The 18,516-nt window shown below is 39.7% G+C and overlaps 2 protein-coding genes across 3 annotated transcripts; both read right to left on the reverse strand.

Moving 5' to 3' along the window:
• Window positions 1-836: 836 nt before the first annotated feature.
• On the reverse strand, window positions 837-14,940 carry LOC139951669 (upstream stimulatory factor 2-like). Its single transcript, XM_071950651.1, has 8 exons — window positions 14,805-14,940; window positions 10,441-10,484; window positions 9,715-9,785; window positions 8,653-8,796; window positions 4,877-5,036; window positions 3,611-3,698; window positions 3,126-3,276; window positions 837-2,785 (listed from the first exon to the last, which is right to left on the reverse strand). Exons 1-8 carry the CDS (start codon window positions 14,834-14,836, stop codon window positions 2,564-2,566), a joined length of 912 nt encoding a protein of 303 aa, XP_071806752.1. The 5' UTR covers window positions 14,837-14,940; the 3' UTR covers window positions 837-2,563.
• Window positions 14,941-15,662: 722 nt separating this feature from the next.
• Window positions 15,663-18,267, reverse strand: LOC139951457 (uncharacterized). 2 transcript variants are annotated; one of them, XM_071950364.1, is made up of 3 exons: window positions 18,038-18,267; window positions 17,330-17,455; window positions 15,663-16,878 (listed from the first exon to the last, which is right to left on the reverse strand). In XM_071950364.1, exons 2-3 carry the CDS (start codon window positions 17,397-17,399, stop codon window positions 16,586-16,588), a joined length of 363 nt encoding a protein of 120 aa, XP_071806465.1. In that variant the 5' UTR covers window positions 17,400-17,455; window positions 18,038-18,267; the 3' UTR covers window positions 15,663-16,585. The 2 variants fall into 2 exon arrangements, with proteins under 2 accessions (XP_071806465.1, XP_071806464.1); XM_071950363.1 differs by having other exon boundaries at window positions 18,027-18,267.
• Window positions 18,268-18,516: the final 249 nt, after the last annotated feature.

The raw sequence follows: 18,516 nt of genomic DNA on the forward strand, positions 1-18,516 counted from the left end.
GCAATGGAGAGCTGTTGATAGTATAATACATTTTGAGAAAACGGCTCCCTCATCTGGAGTAAAATAGTTTTTGTTTTAAAGGGGGTAACTTCTCACTAAAGTAATTGAATCTGATAAAATACTTCACTTCAGGCCTGAAGCCTTTTATTTTCTTTCTTTAGTCTCTTGCAACCTTGATGACCAATCGGGCCCAAATTTTCACAGGTTTGTTATTGTATGTTTATGCTGTTGTAATTGCCTGCAAAGGATGATTTAGGTTTTTTAAATTGAATTGAATAGAATGTTGCAATACACCAAGTGAGAATAACAACAATTTCGCAAAAAGTGTCCAGTGCCGCAGAGGCAGTGGACACTATTGATAACAATGACTCAAAATAATTATTAGCATAACAACTTGGTTACAAGCAATGGGGAGAGGTTGGTAGTGTAAGACATTGTGAGAAACGGCTCCCTCTGAATTGACATAGTTTTCGAGAAAGAAGCAACTTTCCACGAATTTGGTTTTGAGACCTCAGATAAATTTGAGGTCTCGAAATCAAGCATCTGATTATTTTTAACAGTTGGGGGATCGTGCCTTTTCTATTGCAGCACCTAGGATGTGGAATAGAATGTAAGATGTGGAATCATCTTCCGCAGAACATCAGGCAATCTTCTTCATTAGCAAATTTCAAAGCTTTGCATAAATCTCATCTTTTTTTTCAAAAGCCTACTGTACGGCGATATGAGCAACGATTGTTGAATTGGCGCCTTATAAATTAAACGATTGATTGATTGATTGATTGATTGATTGATTGATTGATTGATGAATCAAACACAAAATTTAACAATACTCTGTACAGTTGCTTTATTCAATGTATACTAAAAACTCAATTATTTCATCAATTTACTTATAAATAAACATGAGGAAAACAGAAAGTTTTACCAGAAATAATTACTATTGTCGAGATCGAACGCAGACAGTGACAGTCTTTCATTTTGAAATTAAACTCTATTAAAGCAAAAAGCACATGTACAAATGGGAGTGGTACACTAATTGTTTTTTATCCAGATTTAAAAAGATCAACAGAGACACACATTATTCTAAAAGAAAAACCCATTTAAACTTGGAAAATGATCAATTCACCCTGAACAAATGTATTCAAAAAGCTGCAACCTTTTTGAATCGTTTGTCTTTATGAAAACAAAAGTAAACAGATTAAGCTTGATGCTTTGGTTTTTAAAGGGCCAGCCGTAAATTTCACAAAGAGTTAGGACTCGTCTTATCTCGAGTTAGGACGAGTAACTCTTTCTAACTTAGGACTAATCTTAAGGTCTGCATGCAACAGTGCAGGGTTGGGACTCGTCTTAAGTCCTAAGATTAGTCTTGAGTTAGGAAGAGTTTTGTGAAATCGCCGGCAGGAACCCCAAGTCATTATCATTGGTTAAGGGCACCTCTATGAGGAATATTCTACTTGTGGGGCACCAAGGCAATGACCAGGGGCAACGATGGCATTGCCTCCACTATCTCCACTAAAGGGCAACAGGGCTCAACTTCATAAGCCTGTAAGCACAATAACTTGCTATGCACAGAAAATTATCGCTTAACAAAAAAATAGGTTTAAAATGAAGTTAAATTACATTTGCTTAGCAAATAAATATATGTGAAGCAGTATTTTCTGCTTAACAGCTTTATGAGATTGGACCCATGCATGAGACAGTAAATGTTAGCAGTACAAACTTTACATTAGAAAGAATTGCATGTTTATATAGTGGATGCCTATCTGGAAAAGGATTTTCTTTTGAAATGTTGAAAGAGCTGTCATTTCAACCCAGTAAAACCAGGAATTATTTCGAAATTTGAGAAGGTAAAACAACAAAAGTGTAACTATTTTTCCGCCAACATCGGAAGACAAAGTTCCATTACTTTCCAGTGAAATTCTAAATTAGATTGTGTAAACAATAACTTTTCCTTTTAATAACGTTTCATAAAACTTAATATTTACACTGACATGGTATTCATGTCCCCTTCCGATCTTCCGTCAAAGAATCTTTCAAATCAGACGTGGAGCAGGAATGTTTCTACTTGTGAAACTATTTTTGAAACATCAGACTGGTGGATCCATTTCATGGACTTTTTAATCACTTTTATCCGCTATCATTACAAATAGAGATGCACTGTTGTTACTCTGATGGGGAGAGTCTATAAAACCTTCACTGAAAACAAACTGTGCCCCTAAAATTGAACTGTATGATAAAAAATCTGAGTGAGTGAAAAAAGGAGAGGACCTTACATAAATAATTACAAGATATGGTGTAGCAGTTCATCTTCAATGGACACTGATTTGCTCCTTGAGAACGTCACCTGAAATCGACCTCTCGATCGCAGTGCAATCATCTTCTTTAACAGTTTGTCTTCCATACAGATGAGACAGTGGAAGCGCAAATAGTCTGGTTTCTTTTCACTTCTCATTGCTATAATGAACATTGCAGTCAGGGCTACAGACACATTATGGCAACCTCAAGATGTGTGTTTATAAATACAAAAAAAAAACGCACGGATGGTTTCTACGGTTTTTCGTTTGTTTTAGGAATTGTCCATTGCTACACTCACTATCTCAATGCCGTGTTGCTGTAACTGTGTCCTCAACAATGTGTTTTCATTCTTCAACTCTTCCACCTGTTGCCGTAGTAACTCGTTATCGACGGAGACACGCTCGTGCTCTTTCACCGTGTCTGCCATGCGTGCGTTGGAGGATCTTAATTCATTGATGAAGTCGCAGGTTTTTGAGAGAATACCACCTTTGCTCTGGATTAAAAAAACAAGCAAAAAGTCAGCAATCAGCAAAAATATTCAGATCCACTGACCAAGTCAATGTATACCTACTGGCAAAATTTTAACCCTACAAAATCAGAGTTGCCTTAGGGTGATCCCCTGGCAAAGATACTGCCAAAAAAGGGAAACTGCCAACATAGGGCTAGAACAATAATAAAAATAGTAATAATAATAGTTATTCAGGCAATCACATTTACAAGCTCAGTTGGTTGAGCACCGGCACGTTAATCCGGAGGTCCTTTGTTCAAATCCTGCACTAGTAAATTTATTCTTTGTTCAACTCAAAATCTCTTTGTAAAAAACGGCTGCATACCTGTGACTTGGACTGGTCCGTTGCACAATCAGGCACGAGTTTTGAAAGTCTGACAATCCAATTATTTATCTTGTCTCGTCTTCTTCGTTCCACTTCATTATGTGTCGCTCTTCGTCTGTCGTCTCTTGCAGTACGTGCTCCGTCGATTTTACTGTTGGAATAAAGTGAACACAAATCAAAAAAATAATCATAGACAGACTAAATAAAGTGTTCTGAGACACAGAAATTGAAATGATTTAAAAGTTCACAGAGGGTTCAGCTCTTGCAGTTCGCGCTCCATTGATTCTACCGTTAGAATAAATTGAACACACAAATCAAGAACAACATGCAGAAACAAACCAAAAGCAGTTTGAGAAACTGAAATTATTTTGACTTAAAAGCACGTGTTTACAGCTGTATACTCCCCAGGGAGCTGAGATGGTTTAAGAAATGAATTAAATGACCCAGTGACAAAGGGGGAGCTTTGATGAAGAGTTAAATCTTACGGAGCAAAGGAATGAGTTCGAGGAGCTATTGTTCTCTGTGCAGCTCCTTGGAGGACATCTTGTGGTGACATCATCACGTAGAACTGACCTGTGAATAAATGACATAGTTGGTTGTTACAAACAGAGCATAACAAAAAGAGGCCAGCCGTCGATTTCACCAAACTCTTCCTAACTTAGGATTAATCTTAGGACTTAGGACAAGTTCAGTTCCATATCCAAATACGTAGGACGTATTAAACCCATCCTAAGTTAGGACGGGTTACTCGTCCTAACTTGAGATAGGATTGATCCTAGCGTTTCGTGAAATCGGCCGCAGGGAGAGCAAAGACGTTAGGAGTCGGGGAGAGGGTAGACACCATGGCTAGATTTTTGGGGGGAAACCCCACAAGACCACAGAATTGAAGTGAGAAGAAAAAATCCCGTTATACAGATTAAGATTTGAACTGTTTGAATTTGAAAAAGCACTACGAGAAGATTGATCTCATTTGTATGTATTGTGGGCAAGTAGTCTTCAATAATTAACAGAATTATATTTATCAAATGGACAGTGAACATTTGAATGCAAACACAATACTGCTGGACTTGTCCAGTTGGGTGTTTACTGGCACTGCGATAAAATCACTGGCCTCAGGCGTCTGATCCAGAGTTAAAGGAACATGTTGCCTTGGATCGGGCGAGTTGGTCCATGAAAAGCGTTTGAAACCGTTTGTTATAAAATCGATATGGTTAGAAAGATGTTTTAAAAGTAGACAGGCCTGACACTTCACGGAGGCAACGAAGGCGATTGCCTCCGTTGCCCCTTGCCATTGCCTTGGTGCCCTTGAAATGCTCCAGTAGAAATTTACAATTTCCTCATAGGGTGCCCTTTGCCAAAGAGAAAATGCCTTAGTGCCCTTGCCCTTTCAAAAACGAAGCATACAGGCCCGAGTAGAATATAATGATCCACACAAACAAGCCTCGAAATTGCGTGGTTTTCCTTTTACTTTGCATACTAACCTGGTCGACCATTTTATGGAGTCAAAAACTTGACTCCATAAAATGGCATTCCGTGTTAGTTCACAGCATATAAAAAAACCATGCAATTTCGAGCCATATTTGTGTCGAACGCTATATGCTACTTTGAAACATCTTTCTAACCATATCGATTTCATAACAAATGTTTCAAACGCTTTTCCTGGACCAATTTGACCGATGCAAGGCAACGTGTCCCTTTAATCTCGAGCCCTGTGACAAATGTGTGAGGGGGGTACGAGGATTGAGCCTTACCTCCAGCTGGGTTGGCGTTGGCTAACGTCGACTCTGTCTGCTGGGTGATGACGGTAGGATCGGTAGCGACGGCCGACGTTGGGAAGTACGTGAATCTCGTCTCACCAGATTGGTTATCCGATGTCGGGCTGTCTCCATTACTAAACGGACTCTGGATGACCTGAACGACATCAGGAGAAACGGCATTAAAAAATGGTATCGTAGAAAAATTACACCAGTGACAAGAAATAGCGGCACTTTTTGGTTTTGGCTTTAAGGACCTTGTCACACGAGGCAACTTTTACAGGCAGCTTGGAGGCAACCAACTGCACTGCATGCTACGTGTACCGCATCACTTTGATAGCATGTGTAATATTTCAAACAATGTCTAACGAGCCCCAAGAAAGGTATGTGAATTATCAAATGTGAATACGCCTTTTCTTTTTGAGATTGCCTGGAACTGGTTGCCTGTAAATTGCCTCGTGTGACCTTATTTGATTGTGAAAAAGCACTATATAAAAACCCTCTACCTACAAAGTTACCCCTACTATTTTTAAATACTTGATTATGCAAAAGTATCTTTTACTCATTATGTTTTAAAAATATCTCTTGGTTTCTCTACCCTATACCATGTATACCATCTACATGTAGAAACACTGTTCCAAAGTTGAATGGCCAGGCTTAATTTTATCATCTACTGTAATACATTTGACAAATCAACCAAGAAACCCTGAGAACAAGACTTCACCTCCAATTACTGGGGGTGCGTTCGATAAGCTTCCCTGGGTCGACCCCGCAGTGCTCACTCGGTTGAGCCCCTGACAAGAGCTTATTGAACGATCACACTTGCCCTCTCGTGGTGACAACATGCACCTCAGGTCATTCCCAAGTGACCCACTCTACCAGCAGGGCACTGGGGGCTGACCCGGGTGAGCCCATTCAAAGCTATTCGAACGTACCGGGGCAGACCGGGGTCGACCCAGGGAAGCTAAACCAACGCACGCACCATAATTGTAAACTATTGAGAATTTTGCCCAAGTGACAATCATTTTATCAATAAACTTGTAATGGCCACACACAGTGGGACAAGATTGGCCGATGGAGTTTCAAAACACGAAGTATCTTCATCCAGTTTAACAATAATTAAAGCTGCTGTTCCTCAATAAAAAATATCAAGAATGAAGTATGACTCATTAGAACTGATCTTGTAGGAAACTAGTCTTCAATCTGTCTTGGATGCCTTCAAGATAAGCCTGGGAGTTCCTATGAGGCATCACACAGCTATATTTAGACGGGAAAGGCAGATTTCCTATGTATTGTCCAAAATATCCTAAATAAAAATCTCGTTTTCCCAAAGAAGGGGGGAGGGGGTTCTCCACAGTACTTTTAAGGTAGAACAAATTTGTGAGACTCTTAAATAGCTTATGTACCCAAATAGAATGATGACTTAAGTTATCTCTGAAATTTTAACTGTTTTTTTTGCTCTTTTTTTTATACTTTCGGTTGGGTCCGCCACACTTGAGTTCTTTTTGTATTTTAGGGCCCCGGCTGGTCTGGCACAATGCTAAAACTATCAAACTTTGGGCAGTGGCTAGTGGGTATTTCAAGTCCTGACTGGACTTATTTGGTTAATGGACTTATACTGGTCCACTGTTAAAATACTGGACTCTGGCCAGGGCCCAATTTCATAGAACTGCTGAGCACATAAAATTTGCTAAGCATGAAATTTCTTCCTTGACAATAACAGGATCACCAACCAAATTTCCGCGTGATTTTCAGGATAAGCAAACAGCAACTGAATATCAGTAACAAGCAATATGCAACAAATGGAAATATGGTTGGTAATCCTGTTTTTCAAAGGAAGAAATTTCATGCAAAGCAATTATTTTTGCTTAGCAACTCTATGAAATTGGGCCCTGTGATCTAGTAGGTATATCAAGCCCTGACTGGACATGTTCACTTGTGGGTTTACTGGCCCAAACCTTAAACTACTAGATACTGGCCAACTTTCCAGTGGGCATTTTACTCTTGTTCAGCTGATGAAGGGTTACTGACCTAATGCCAAAACTTTTGGCCTCCACCCAGTGGGTCAGTGGCTATTTCAAACCCATTACTCATGACACAAATTAGACCAATTTCTGACTCCTGTCTTCATAGCAAGACAAGTACACCGTGGACACGCCCACATTTCTCCCTTTCCATTTTACTTAAAGGAACACGTTGCCTTGGATTAATCGAGTTGGTCTTTGAAAAGCATTTGTAACCGTTTGTTATAAAATGCATATAATTAACACACAAGAATCACTCGAAATTGCGTGGTTTTCCTTTTAACTCGTCGACTAACACGGTTGCCATTTAAGGGAGTCAAATTTTTGACTCCCATAAATGGCCGACCTTGTTAGTTCGCAAAGTTAAAGGAAAACCACGCAATTCCGAGGCAAATTTGTGTGGATCATTGTATTCTACTTTTAAATCATCTTTCTAACTATATGCATTTTATAACAAACGGTTACAAACGCTTTTCAAAGACCAACTGGACCGATCCAAGGCAACGTGTTCTTTTAATTTAGTCTGGTTGTGAAGCCAAGGAGTCTCAGAAAAGCAAACTTGATCACTGTAGTAGACAAGAACCCAATGGGGAGAGGAAAAGAAAGGAAGAAAGTTCCAATTCTAGATTTGGAAGAAAAACCCAATAGAATTACTCTAGAGAAAACCGACGTAGTCAGGTAGGGACTCAAAACCCAATTCACTTAGTACCCCCGGAGAGATTCGAACCAGAGTCCTAGAAGTAGAAGGCAAGGAAAAAGAGCACTACGTCAACCCGACCTCCCTGACTCAACCACTGACAGAAGGAAAGAAACTTATGATCCCAGCTTTCAAAGAGAGCAAAATAAAAGTGTAAATTTCTCCGGTGGCGGATCAGTGGTTGGGTGGAGCATGTTGTTATGAATCACCATGTGACTGTAATTTGGCAGGAAAATGTCCGTCCATCAAAATAATTGGGCTTTTCCCGAAAGGCCTAAAGCGGAGATATCGCAGATGAGGTTTTGGTTTTTTAATGAGATGGGATTTTCATACAAGAATAGGTGATTAAGTGATTTGGATCTTTGACTTATCTATGATAACATGTTTGTTAGATAAAAAAGTCATTGTGTAATGAACACTCTAGTCAATGGGATTTGAGGCATTGTAAGGTGAAGTATCAATGTAAAACTGGTTTGCGGTAACATCATCTACTTGCTAGGTAGGTTTTGTTCCTTAAACAGAACTTGTCTTGCATTCTACTATCGCAGAGTAGATTTTACGGAAATTGGAAGTAGATAAAGCCTTACGGCCATTTGCAGCCGCTCTGGGCCTTTCTGTACGAGTCATTTGATACCATGATGGTCTCTTAAGGGTGAAGGGAAGGGGGAGGAACGGGAGGAGAGGGGAACTAAAGGGATATAGCCCCCGTGCATTGATGAGTTGTGCTCGCTTGAAAGGCTATCATTGGCTGAGAGTCGTGCGCAGCACGCACACGCGTGTATTGTTTGTCATCAGAGATGGTGGTCAATGACGTCATATGCAATCCATCTTCTTTTACTTCATGCAAGTCGCCAGACACACAAGGCCTGAAGGCCACTTCAAGGTGTGGGCTACAATTATTTTTGTCCAGAGGCCGTTGCCACCTACTCCTAGGGCTGAACCAGGGTTACTCCTTTTGCTGGACAATATCAACTTTGGTGGCTGCCTCGCTACTTTTAAGGGATGATGCGTCAAAGGAGGGTTGGAAAGGGTGCCGGGGAGAAGAAACTAACCTGGGTAACTGCTTGGGCACCTTGAGGGAATGATGTTGTTGTGACTACATTGACTGCGGGATTACTGTTATTTGCATCGGGATCAACTTGGACGACTCGATACGTTACTTGACTCTGTCCATTACTGTCTGTTCTGAATTGATACTACAGAATAGAAAACATTGCGGAACATCGTTAACTCCAATTTACTGTGTATGACAAATGTTGTAGTTTGGATCTGTTTGATTTGTGCCTATGGATACAGCCCTGATAACTCTCAGAGGCAACTTGGAACAATGGGAGACTTTGGAACGCTAGGTGGCAGCAGACTTACCAGGTAAATTTCCATTGTTAACGTAGTTCTGAGCATGCGGACATGACCGAGAACAATGGATTTTACCTGGTAAGTCTGCTGCCACCAAGCGTCCCAAAAGTCTTTCAGTGCCTTCATTGCTTGCCCTGGTGCCCCTTGAAATGTTCAAGTAGAAATTGGGCTGTGAATAGATCAAAAGTTGTTAACTCTAAAATGAGATTAAAAAATTAGCTGTTGCAAACTGTTTAGCAGCCAGATTAATGGCCAGACTAGAAAGACTCTACTAGTGTTGAAATGTCAAGTGGTCATTAAAAGCACTGGACACTTTTGGTAATTACTCAACATAATTGTTAGCATAAAAACTTACTTAATAATGAGCAATGATGGAGAGCTGTTCATAGTATAAAACATTGTGAGGAACGGCTCCCTCTGAAGTAACGTAGTTTTTGAGAAAGAAGTAATTTCTCAGTAAAATATTTGAATGATTTCAAGACCTCACGAGTGAGGTCTCGAAATCAAGCATAGAAGCACACAACTTCGTGTGACAAGGGTGTTTTTTTTTCTTCCATAATTATCTCGCAACTTCAACGACAAATTGAGTTCAAATTTTCACAGGTTTGTTATTTTGTGCATGTTGAGATACACCAAGTGAGAAGACTGGTCTTTGACAATATTGTTAAATCCTAAAATGTGAAACTCATCAGGTAAGTTTTTTTTTTAAATAAAGTGTGTTTCCTGCATCCGAAAAGTAGGAGAGACTGTGAACTTACAATGTTATCTGCTGAAAAAGCTCCTGAGTTGGCGATAACTGTTGGGTCATCGGAGGCTGATCCCATATCTCCTGTAAAAAAAATTTTTTAAATAAACAAAATACTTAAAAGCCAGTTAACTTGCATTTTGAAGTCTAATTTGGAGATTGGTATGCGAAATTCACTAATGGAACAAGACCACTTCCAGAAGCCGTCATGTTTGCGGTCAATGATAATGTAACTTAAGGAGGGTTTCCCTTAACTTTTGCTTTTACTCGCCGGCCGGACGAGTCAACCAAAACTTTGAGTCTCCAACAAGTTTTTTTTCACTAGCCCACGTGTACAAAAATGCACACAACTTCGCATATCAGACTTGAAGTTGAAAGTCAAAGCCGCGAGCTCAGACGTTGGTAAAAAGTCATTTTTGTCAAGTCCAAGTCAAAGACAGCCCTGACACTTCATGGAGGCAACAAATCGAGTTGCCTCCATGCCCCCTGGTCATTGCCTTGAAATGCTCTCAGTAGAAATTGACAGTTTCTTGATAGGATGCCCTTTACCAAGGAAAAAATGCCTTGGTGCCTACACTGCCTTAAAAGCCCTTTCAAAAATTAAGTACCTGCCAAGTCAAGTCACAAGTCAATGATGAAAGTTACAAGTCAAGTCACAAATAAAAAAATAGCGACTCTAAAAGACTTGAGAAGTCACATGATTCAACCACTCTGAGTATTAAACATCGTTTCCACTTACCGTCATCCTTTCCCTGTAGCTCTTGGTCACTTTTGTCGTGTCCACTGAAAAAGAAAAAAATCATATGAAAAAAAAAATCAAAGCTTAACATTTTTTCGATGTGACAAAGTTTTCATTATTACCCAAGAACCATTTTCAAAATCTTCTTACACTTTTTCACACTCAAAATATTTTCTATAATTTGTCCGATGTAAGTGGCGAGTAAGTAGCAGAATATATTCCTTCATTTTTTATCTCTAAATCAAAATAAAAACCACAAAATATATGGCTTTAAGATATTGTCAATAAAACAGTCAATTTGTAGAGACCAGTAAGCCAAAATAATAATACCTGTTAATTTCACCATTTACAGCCATTATTTTGATCATAAAATACTCTTGTTCACGACTGGTGCAAAAAAATGAGAGGTTCTTAACGTCTTGACCTCCAAGCTCACATCTCCAACAGCAAGTTGAAAATGATGGCTCACAATCAAATGATCCGATAAATAAGTTACATTCGGCGTCTCAGAAACCATTCTTGTTGGGCCGCGTCTGGTCGCAGTCTCATCAAATTTGATACATTCATGCTTCGTTAGGACAACGTGACCCGAGCCTAAGAATACCAGATAAGTCATAATTTCTTCTATTTTTACGCCGCGAAGGGTACAGTCATCAAATGTTCTTAAAATAGTTTTGTACTACTTGAAGTATTGGCATAATTTTCTCAAGGGTAGCTGAAAAGGGTTTTTTTCCCGCCTGCAAAGCTCCTTGGCTGTGTTCACTTACTACAGGAAGTGTGTCATTACAACCCACCTCCAACTGAATGAAGTCACTGCTTTGCTGGTAGTTGATTGGCTAAGATGAGGCAATTGTAACTTTGGGTTGGACCATTGTCATACTCAAAGGGGTGATTGGTTTTAGTGTCTGTGCTCACTTATTACTACAGGAAGTGTGTCATTACAACCCACCTCCCACTAAATGAAGTCAACTGCTTTGCTGGTAGATGATTGGTTAAGATGAGACATTCATAACTTTGGGTGGCACCATTATAGGGAATGAGGGGTGATTGGTTAAGTAATCTAATAAGACATTCAGGACGTGATGCACATTGTAGAGCTGAATGGTAATGACCACCTGACTGAGTCCCTACTCACATGTGACTGTGAATGGGAGAGTGAGGTTTAATCTCTAGGCAATTAAAAACCCTGCCATCGTAGACAAGTCTTCACCTTACACTCCAGAGTTAGCGATAAGGACAAGGTTCACTGACTCACAGGAGAAATTCAACCTATTTATTAGTTCTAGGATAAGACCTAGACCGAATTAGCGGCTACAGCTACGGCTAGATTTCCTATGCGTTGAGGTATAGGACGTCCTTAGCAACACCCTTAGCAACAGCCGTAGCCACCAATTCAAATTTGGCCTAAGAGTGGGGAAGTCCTCTGATACACATCTTATCGCTCCACACAGTGAAGAGAAAATGAACAGACTCTGAACTAAACGGTGTTTGAAGCTTTGCATGGTGTGGAGAATAATTAAGTGTAACTATAAATATAACTATTAATAGTAAACTTGCAGGTACAACCATGAGTAAAATCTCTTTTGAAGGAGTGGTGGCTCTGAAAAGAGCCAGTTTGGCCTTGATGTTTCGAACAGTATACTCTGCTCGTCTTCAGGAGACGAGCAAAGTATACTGTTCGAAACGTCGAAACCAACCCAGCTCTTTTCAGAGCCAGCACTCCTTTAAAAGAGATTTTACTCATATGGTTGTACCCGCAACTTTACTGTTCATATTTATATTTATAGTTACTCTTAGATTCTGAATTAAAGCCCTGTCATACTTCCTGTGAAAGCAAATTTTTTCTGTCACAAATTCACAAAAAATTCACTTCGCATTCACAGGAAGTATGAACCGGGCTTAACCTGTGTGCCAAGCATCAAAAGCGCAGCAACTGTCACAATTCCCCCCCCCCTCCCCCCTGTCCCCAAGAAGTGAAAAACTTGCTAGGCATCTTTGTGAAGGGAGTTTAAGGTAATTGAGAGTGCTTTGTATCATACAAATAGGTTTTTTGAAACCTATTTGTATGGTAAAACATTTTTTTACTGCAGTGGGGAGGGAGGGGGGAATGTGGAGTTTTGTTGCTGTGTGGGCACCACACTCCCAAGTTCAGGACACATGGCGACAGTGTTGCATGGCGATTGTGCCACTATACTGTGTGTCCCCCCCCCCCCCCCCCCCCCCGGCTTTATCCGAGAGGAGATCGGTGAGCACTCTTAACCCCTTGAACATGACACGGCATCACAATGTGAAGCCCCTGATGGTAACACGTTAAAAGTTACAAGTCAAGTTTCACTGACTATTATTAGATCCTTGCCATTTGCCTGGCAGAGCACACTTTTAGTTTTTTTGGGGCAAGTCATCTATTGCCCGGCCTCTCTCTCTCTCTAGTTGACCGAGGTCGGAATCATGTTGAGGCTCGCCCATCCCTGTCGATCTCTCATTAGGTTGGGAAGATCAGCTGGAAGCACCCTGATGTCCCTAGCAATTACATCTCTATAGCTGTGCTTTTGTCTTCCCCTGTTTCTCCTCCCATGTTCTGGTGACCAGGTGATAAGCTGAGAGACAGGTTCTTTGGTGTTTCTGTAAGAGTGCCCTACGAGTCTCAGACGATTGCCATGCATATTTATTGTTATCTTATTTTTATTTTATTCAACATCCAACAGCGCAGTTACCAGTTACAGGACAAATAAAAATATTTTTCGAGTGAATGATAAATGTTCAAAACTGCAGCTTCAGAACCATATTCCTCACAACACTTCAATTAGAATTGTTTAATTCTTGTTTAAAGGCAGTGGATACTAATTTTTTGTGTGTAAATACTCAAAATAATTATCAGCATAAAACCCTAATTGGTAACGAGTAATGGGGTGAGGTTGATAGTATAAAACATTGTGAGAAACGGCTCCCTCTGAAGTGACGTAGATTTCGAGAAAGAAGTAATTTTCCGCGAATTTTATTTCGAGACCTCAGATTTAGAATTTGAGGTCTCAAAATCAAACATCTAAAAGCACACAACTTCGTGTGACAAGGATGCTTTTTTCTTTCAAAATTATCTCCCAACTTCGATGACCGATTGAGCTCAAATTTTCACAGGTTGGTTATTTTATGCATATGTTGAGATACACCAAGTGAGAAGACTGGTCTTTGACAAGTACCAATACTATTGGCAATAGTGTCCAGTGTCTTTAATGTAGCTTGAAACATGGCTGTAAAGCAAACCCCTGCCAACAACATACATGTAGACAGTGCCTCCTGCCTTTCTCGGCGGTGGATGGATGTCTCCCTCATGGACTCTGTTGACTGATCAGGCTCACCCAATCTCTTGCTTTTATATTTTGTTTACCTTTGGCAGCGAGTGTAATTTTTATTCTTTTTTTTTTTGGGGGGGGGGGGGGTTGAGGATTGTAAGATTCGTGAAAATCTTGTCTGCCATTAGTGCTGTCACATATTTTTGATCAACATTTATTTTCAATCCCCCATTTCAAGTCTTGTTTACCATTAGATCATAGACCCATTCTGGGGCAAAATAGAAATAGGCCTACTACTTAAAAAAAAACAAAAAAAAGGGACATCTTTGATGCCAACTTATTTTAGAAGGAGTACAGCATCCCCGCATGGAGGTAGAATCGGTCTAGTTTACCACATCAGTTCTGTTTTATAAAAAAGTGGCAGCCAGGTTAAAGGTTTGACTTTTTTCCCATCTGAGTCTGAAGTTTCAGATGGAATCAATCAATGGAATCAATTCAACAAAGAGTAAGACCAAAAATGCAAAAATAATTCCAAACTTGTCACAAACCCCAAGCATGCCAAGTACAAAAACAAGGTCATCAAATACGTTTCGTTGACTAAATTATAAAGTTATTTTTTTCAAAAATATATATATATATAATATATATATTTTTTTAAGCTGCAAATGCAAATGACCGGTTTATTATTATTTATTTAAAAACTATTTTTGCCTAAAAATGTAGAACTATCTGGATATATAACAAATAAAACATTGTCCCTTATTAATTATTGATCATTATTATTAATATTAGCACGGAAACCAATGTTTCTTTTTAATCACGAATTACTCAAAAAATCAAACTTCACGACCCGCAACTTTTACATCCAACATGTCAATCAAATGCAGAGGGAAAAAAACGAACGCACAACCACAAGAAATATTTAAACGCACCCAAATGCCGATGCAGCAGCTCGCCCGTCGCAAAAACCCAACTCACTTCCAACATCGAGAAAAAGGTTTCCGAATTTTCTCCCCAAAATTCCCTTAATATCTCCTCAGTTTCTATAGGAAACTAATCACTCATGGTTCTTACCTAGGCTCCAGAGCTTGTTCTAACATATCCATGTGGATTTGCCGAAACTTAGGACTGCAAACGAATCAGGGATGCTGGACAAAGTCACGGGGCCAAACACTGGGTCATGTGGGTGTACATGTGACATTGGATAAAAAGAAAATGGCTGACGTTTTTCAACGTTCCCATTCTACAGCGTATGTTCGTGTACTTTGGTATAGGGTGATTTTAGATCCTCATATCAATCCGCGATGTCTCAATTTCTTCAAGAAAGGTAGCATTCTGTTCATGGTTTCATTGAACAATGTGATCAACCACAAATTATTTACCAGATAATTGTATAACTTGGAATTATTCTGGTTTTTGAGGCATCGTTTTGGGATCTATATTACATTGCGTAGGGTGATTGGCGATGTATCTGGGACGTGATGCGGTTGACCGTTCAGCAGTTCGACAACGCTCGGTTGTACCACCTGATATTGGCCAATCACATGACAGGGATCCTGGCGTTGTCACACACGTACACGTGGACGTGACCTAAATCAAACACTTTTCTGGGTTTCCACAAACCCAGCCTTGGAATGCTCGTACAAGCCGAAGGTTTGAGACATGATGTCGGGAGTGGGTCGGGAGGGGCCAGGCAGGCAGTGATGTTGGGATGGGCGGGGTTTTGAGGCTCATATCCAGAACAGTAGAGGGCCTAGATATTTTGTACAAATATTTTGATCATTATTTATACGAGACAGCTAATTAGGTCCGTCTGCTAAATTTAATAAGCAATAGGCATAATATTAGACCACTACCTCAGAATAGATTTATTTAGAAAGAAGTAAAAAATACGTCAGACAAACAATAAACAGAGAGCCAGAGAAAAAAAAATACATTCTCCGATACTTCACAAATACCTTTATTTTAACCAAACACTGAGATCCGAAACCAGCGAAATAAAAAAAGTAACGGGATGACTTGTGATAAAATAATTTATAGAGGGCCCTCTCACGTCACTGTCTTCTTCCCCAAACACAACACACAGTGACGTGTCACCCGACATCACCCGCAGGTAAACAATCAATCACAGACTCGTTTTATTCATGATCCATGACTCCTAAAAAAGTATGTAACAATATTAAATGGCAAAATAAAATTGTTTGGTTGAAGTTAAAAAAAAATAAAAATAAATGCAGACAACTACGGGTGGCAGTCCTCCACGTCCCCGTGAGTTAGACTTGATTCAAGTCCCGTTCTCGTGTGAGAGGTCCCATAAGCATCGCGCCAATTATAGCAAACAAGCCATTCTTGCAATGATACTGGATGGAGACTTGGGTTGAGTCAAGTCTGTGGTGGTGGGTTCTGCTCGGCCGACTGAAGCCTACAGTACATATTGTATGTTTATGTTTTAAATTTGGATTTTTAGACTCTTTTTATGAGAGGGGGGGGGGTCTCCTCCCCCTCTCCTGGTCCTGTTTTCCCGTAATAAAAACTTTTGCAGCTTAACGGTTGGCCATCACACGCATGGTTTTGGTTACTAAATCGCGGGCCAGTGTGAGGAGCGGTGTTTACATGAAGAATAACACTTCAACTTTTAACAGTAGGCTAGCTCTAGATTTAATCGTGGCAAAACTGACAGATGAATTCAATCATCATGATACCACAATCTTATGTTTTGTTCCTACTCAATGTCAACTAAACCGAGGCTGCATGATAGGACAAATTAATAGGCTGGCACAAATAGTTTTGAGATGGCAAAAAGGAATTAAACATTATTTCAGTTTCTCTCTCCAGGAAAGGTTGTTCGTTTTCTCTCAAGCGCATTCTAATGCGCATTGATACTTCCTAATCAAAATATGCCCGATATAATCCCGCCCAAGTTCAAACATAACGTTAGCCAATTCAACGGCTGTTTCATGGGGAGCGTTCATTTTCAAACTCTTCGCCCGCCAGTCTCTCAGGGCAGCAAACAGTCGCTCATTCGGAGGGAAACCTCTTTCGATGCTGCCGATTCGAAATTCAGGGAGACCAAGTGCTACCGCCACCATGCGCCAGTCTGTAGAAAGGGTGCCGGCTATTTGAAGTAGTTCTTGGTCACTGATGGGTCCTTTAAGAAAAAGGAAAAAAATTAATAAGTATAGGTTGAATTTTGTTTGGTAAGATATGACACTTTTGTAAAAAATATTGATTGGACTTCTTCCATTAGGAAGGGTTGATGATCGAAAATGTATGAACACAATGTTTGGTTTTAAATCAACTAGATTTACTACATTTATTATACAACTATTATGATGGCTTGAGAAATAATTCATTCCTTCAAAGACTGCCGCATTGTGAACAAAACATTTGCTTTTATGTAATTCCTTTTTGTTTAGATGAGTCGTTTTACAAAAAACATCCACCGATGGTTGGGGTATAAATAACATCTGTGAACAACACAACTTTTAAAACGTTAACCTATCAAAGTGATGTTGTTGTTGCTGTTGTTTTAGTTGTAAATTTGCTTGTTTTTTTGCTTCGTCTAAAATAATGTGTAATTACTTTTCCCACACACTCACCTATAGGCGCCTGTAACGGCACATCAGAGCAAATTCTGTAGTACGTTGTCGGGTCCCCGTAGCCTGGCATCCTGGTTTATAAAAATGACGTCACTGTGACGTGAGGTTCTTATTGGTAATGGTATACTGTGAAGGGATAAATACAAACGAATATTTAACGACTTGTTAAATTTTGGTTGATTTACAATGAGTTGTGGATATATGACTGAATATTTCACCAGAAGCTAATGCCCCGTTTACAAACACCGACAGTCTGTACCCTGCCACTGTGTCCCAAAAAAGCCATATAATCCACGCATGAATTCTTAATGGTAGAATTCATTAATAATAACAATGAACGAAATTGCAGGATTGTGATTCAAGATAGGTCTACCACGAATCAGTTCAGAAACTCTGAATAAGTTTCCCGTAACCTTCCAAAAGTCCAACAGTGAACCGTTTCAGTAACTTTCATAACAATAGAACAGCAAAATTAATGTTTCACAAACTTTGTCAGAAATAAGTTTTGTCAGAGCAAAAGACATTCTAAACTTCGCCAGAACGTTTGTCAGGGACCTGAAACTAAAACTTGTTCAATCATCATCACCATCACCTTGTAGCTTGGAAATCATGAAAACAAGACCAGAAACTGGCACTCAAAAAAAAAAAAAAACCAAGATTGCAAAGAAATTCCGGATTGTTAAAGCAGGAGACTCACCTCACACGCACCTGTAAAGCTTAGACGGGTACTTTTCTCGGCTGAAAAAATGCTCAGATAAAATAACTTTTAAACACTCAAGACAAATTCCTCCACCGTAGGAACTCTTAAATACAGCTTAAACATTCGAACAGCACCAGTCAAATAAAAACTGTCTAAATTCGAAAATTTAGCGGTTTTTTTCGTGTAGAGTCTTGCTTGTGTGTGAACGTATTTGACGAGAAGGACCTTTGAATTTGTATGCGACACACATGCTGGAAAATAGCGCGTTGCGATGTAAACAACTTTTGGGTAGTCATGTGTTGTTTGATTAGGGTGTGTGCACAATGGTAAAAATGCCCTTTGCCCTGCCTCGCTGAGCCGATTATAACAGGCTTCAGAATCCAGAGTGTTTGATGAACGGTTTTACTCAAAGAATTGGGTGTTAGTGGAATACAAAAATCAATCATTTGGAGACAGGCGGGTTGAGGTCAGCATATCGCATAGTATC

This window comes from Asterias amurensis, chromosome 19 (assembly GCF_032118995.1).
Source record: "Asterias amurensis chromosome 19, ASM3211899v1".
Lineage (NCBI taxonomy): Eukaryota > Metazoa > Echinodermata > Asteroidea > Forcipulatida > Asteriidae > Asterias > Asterias amurensis.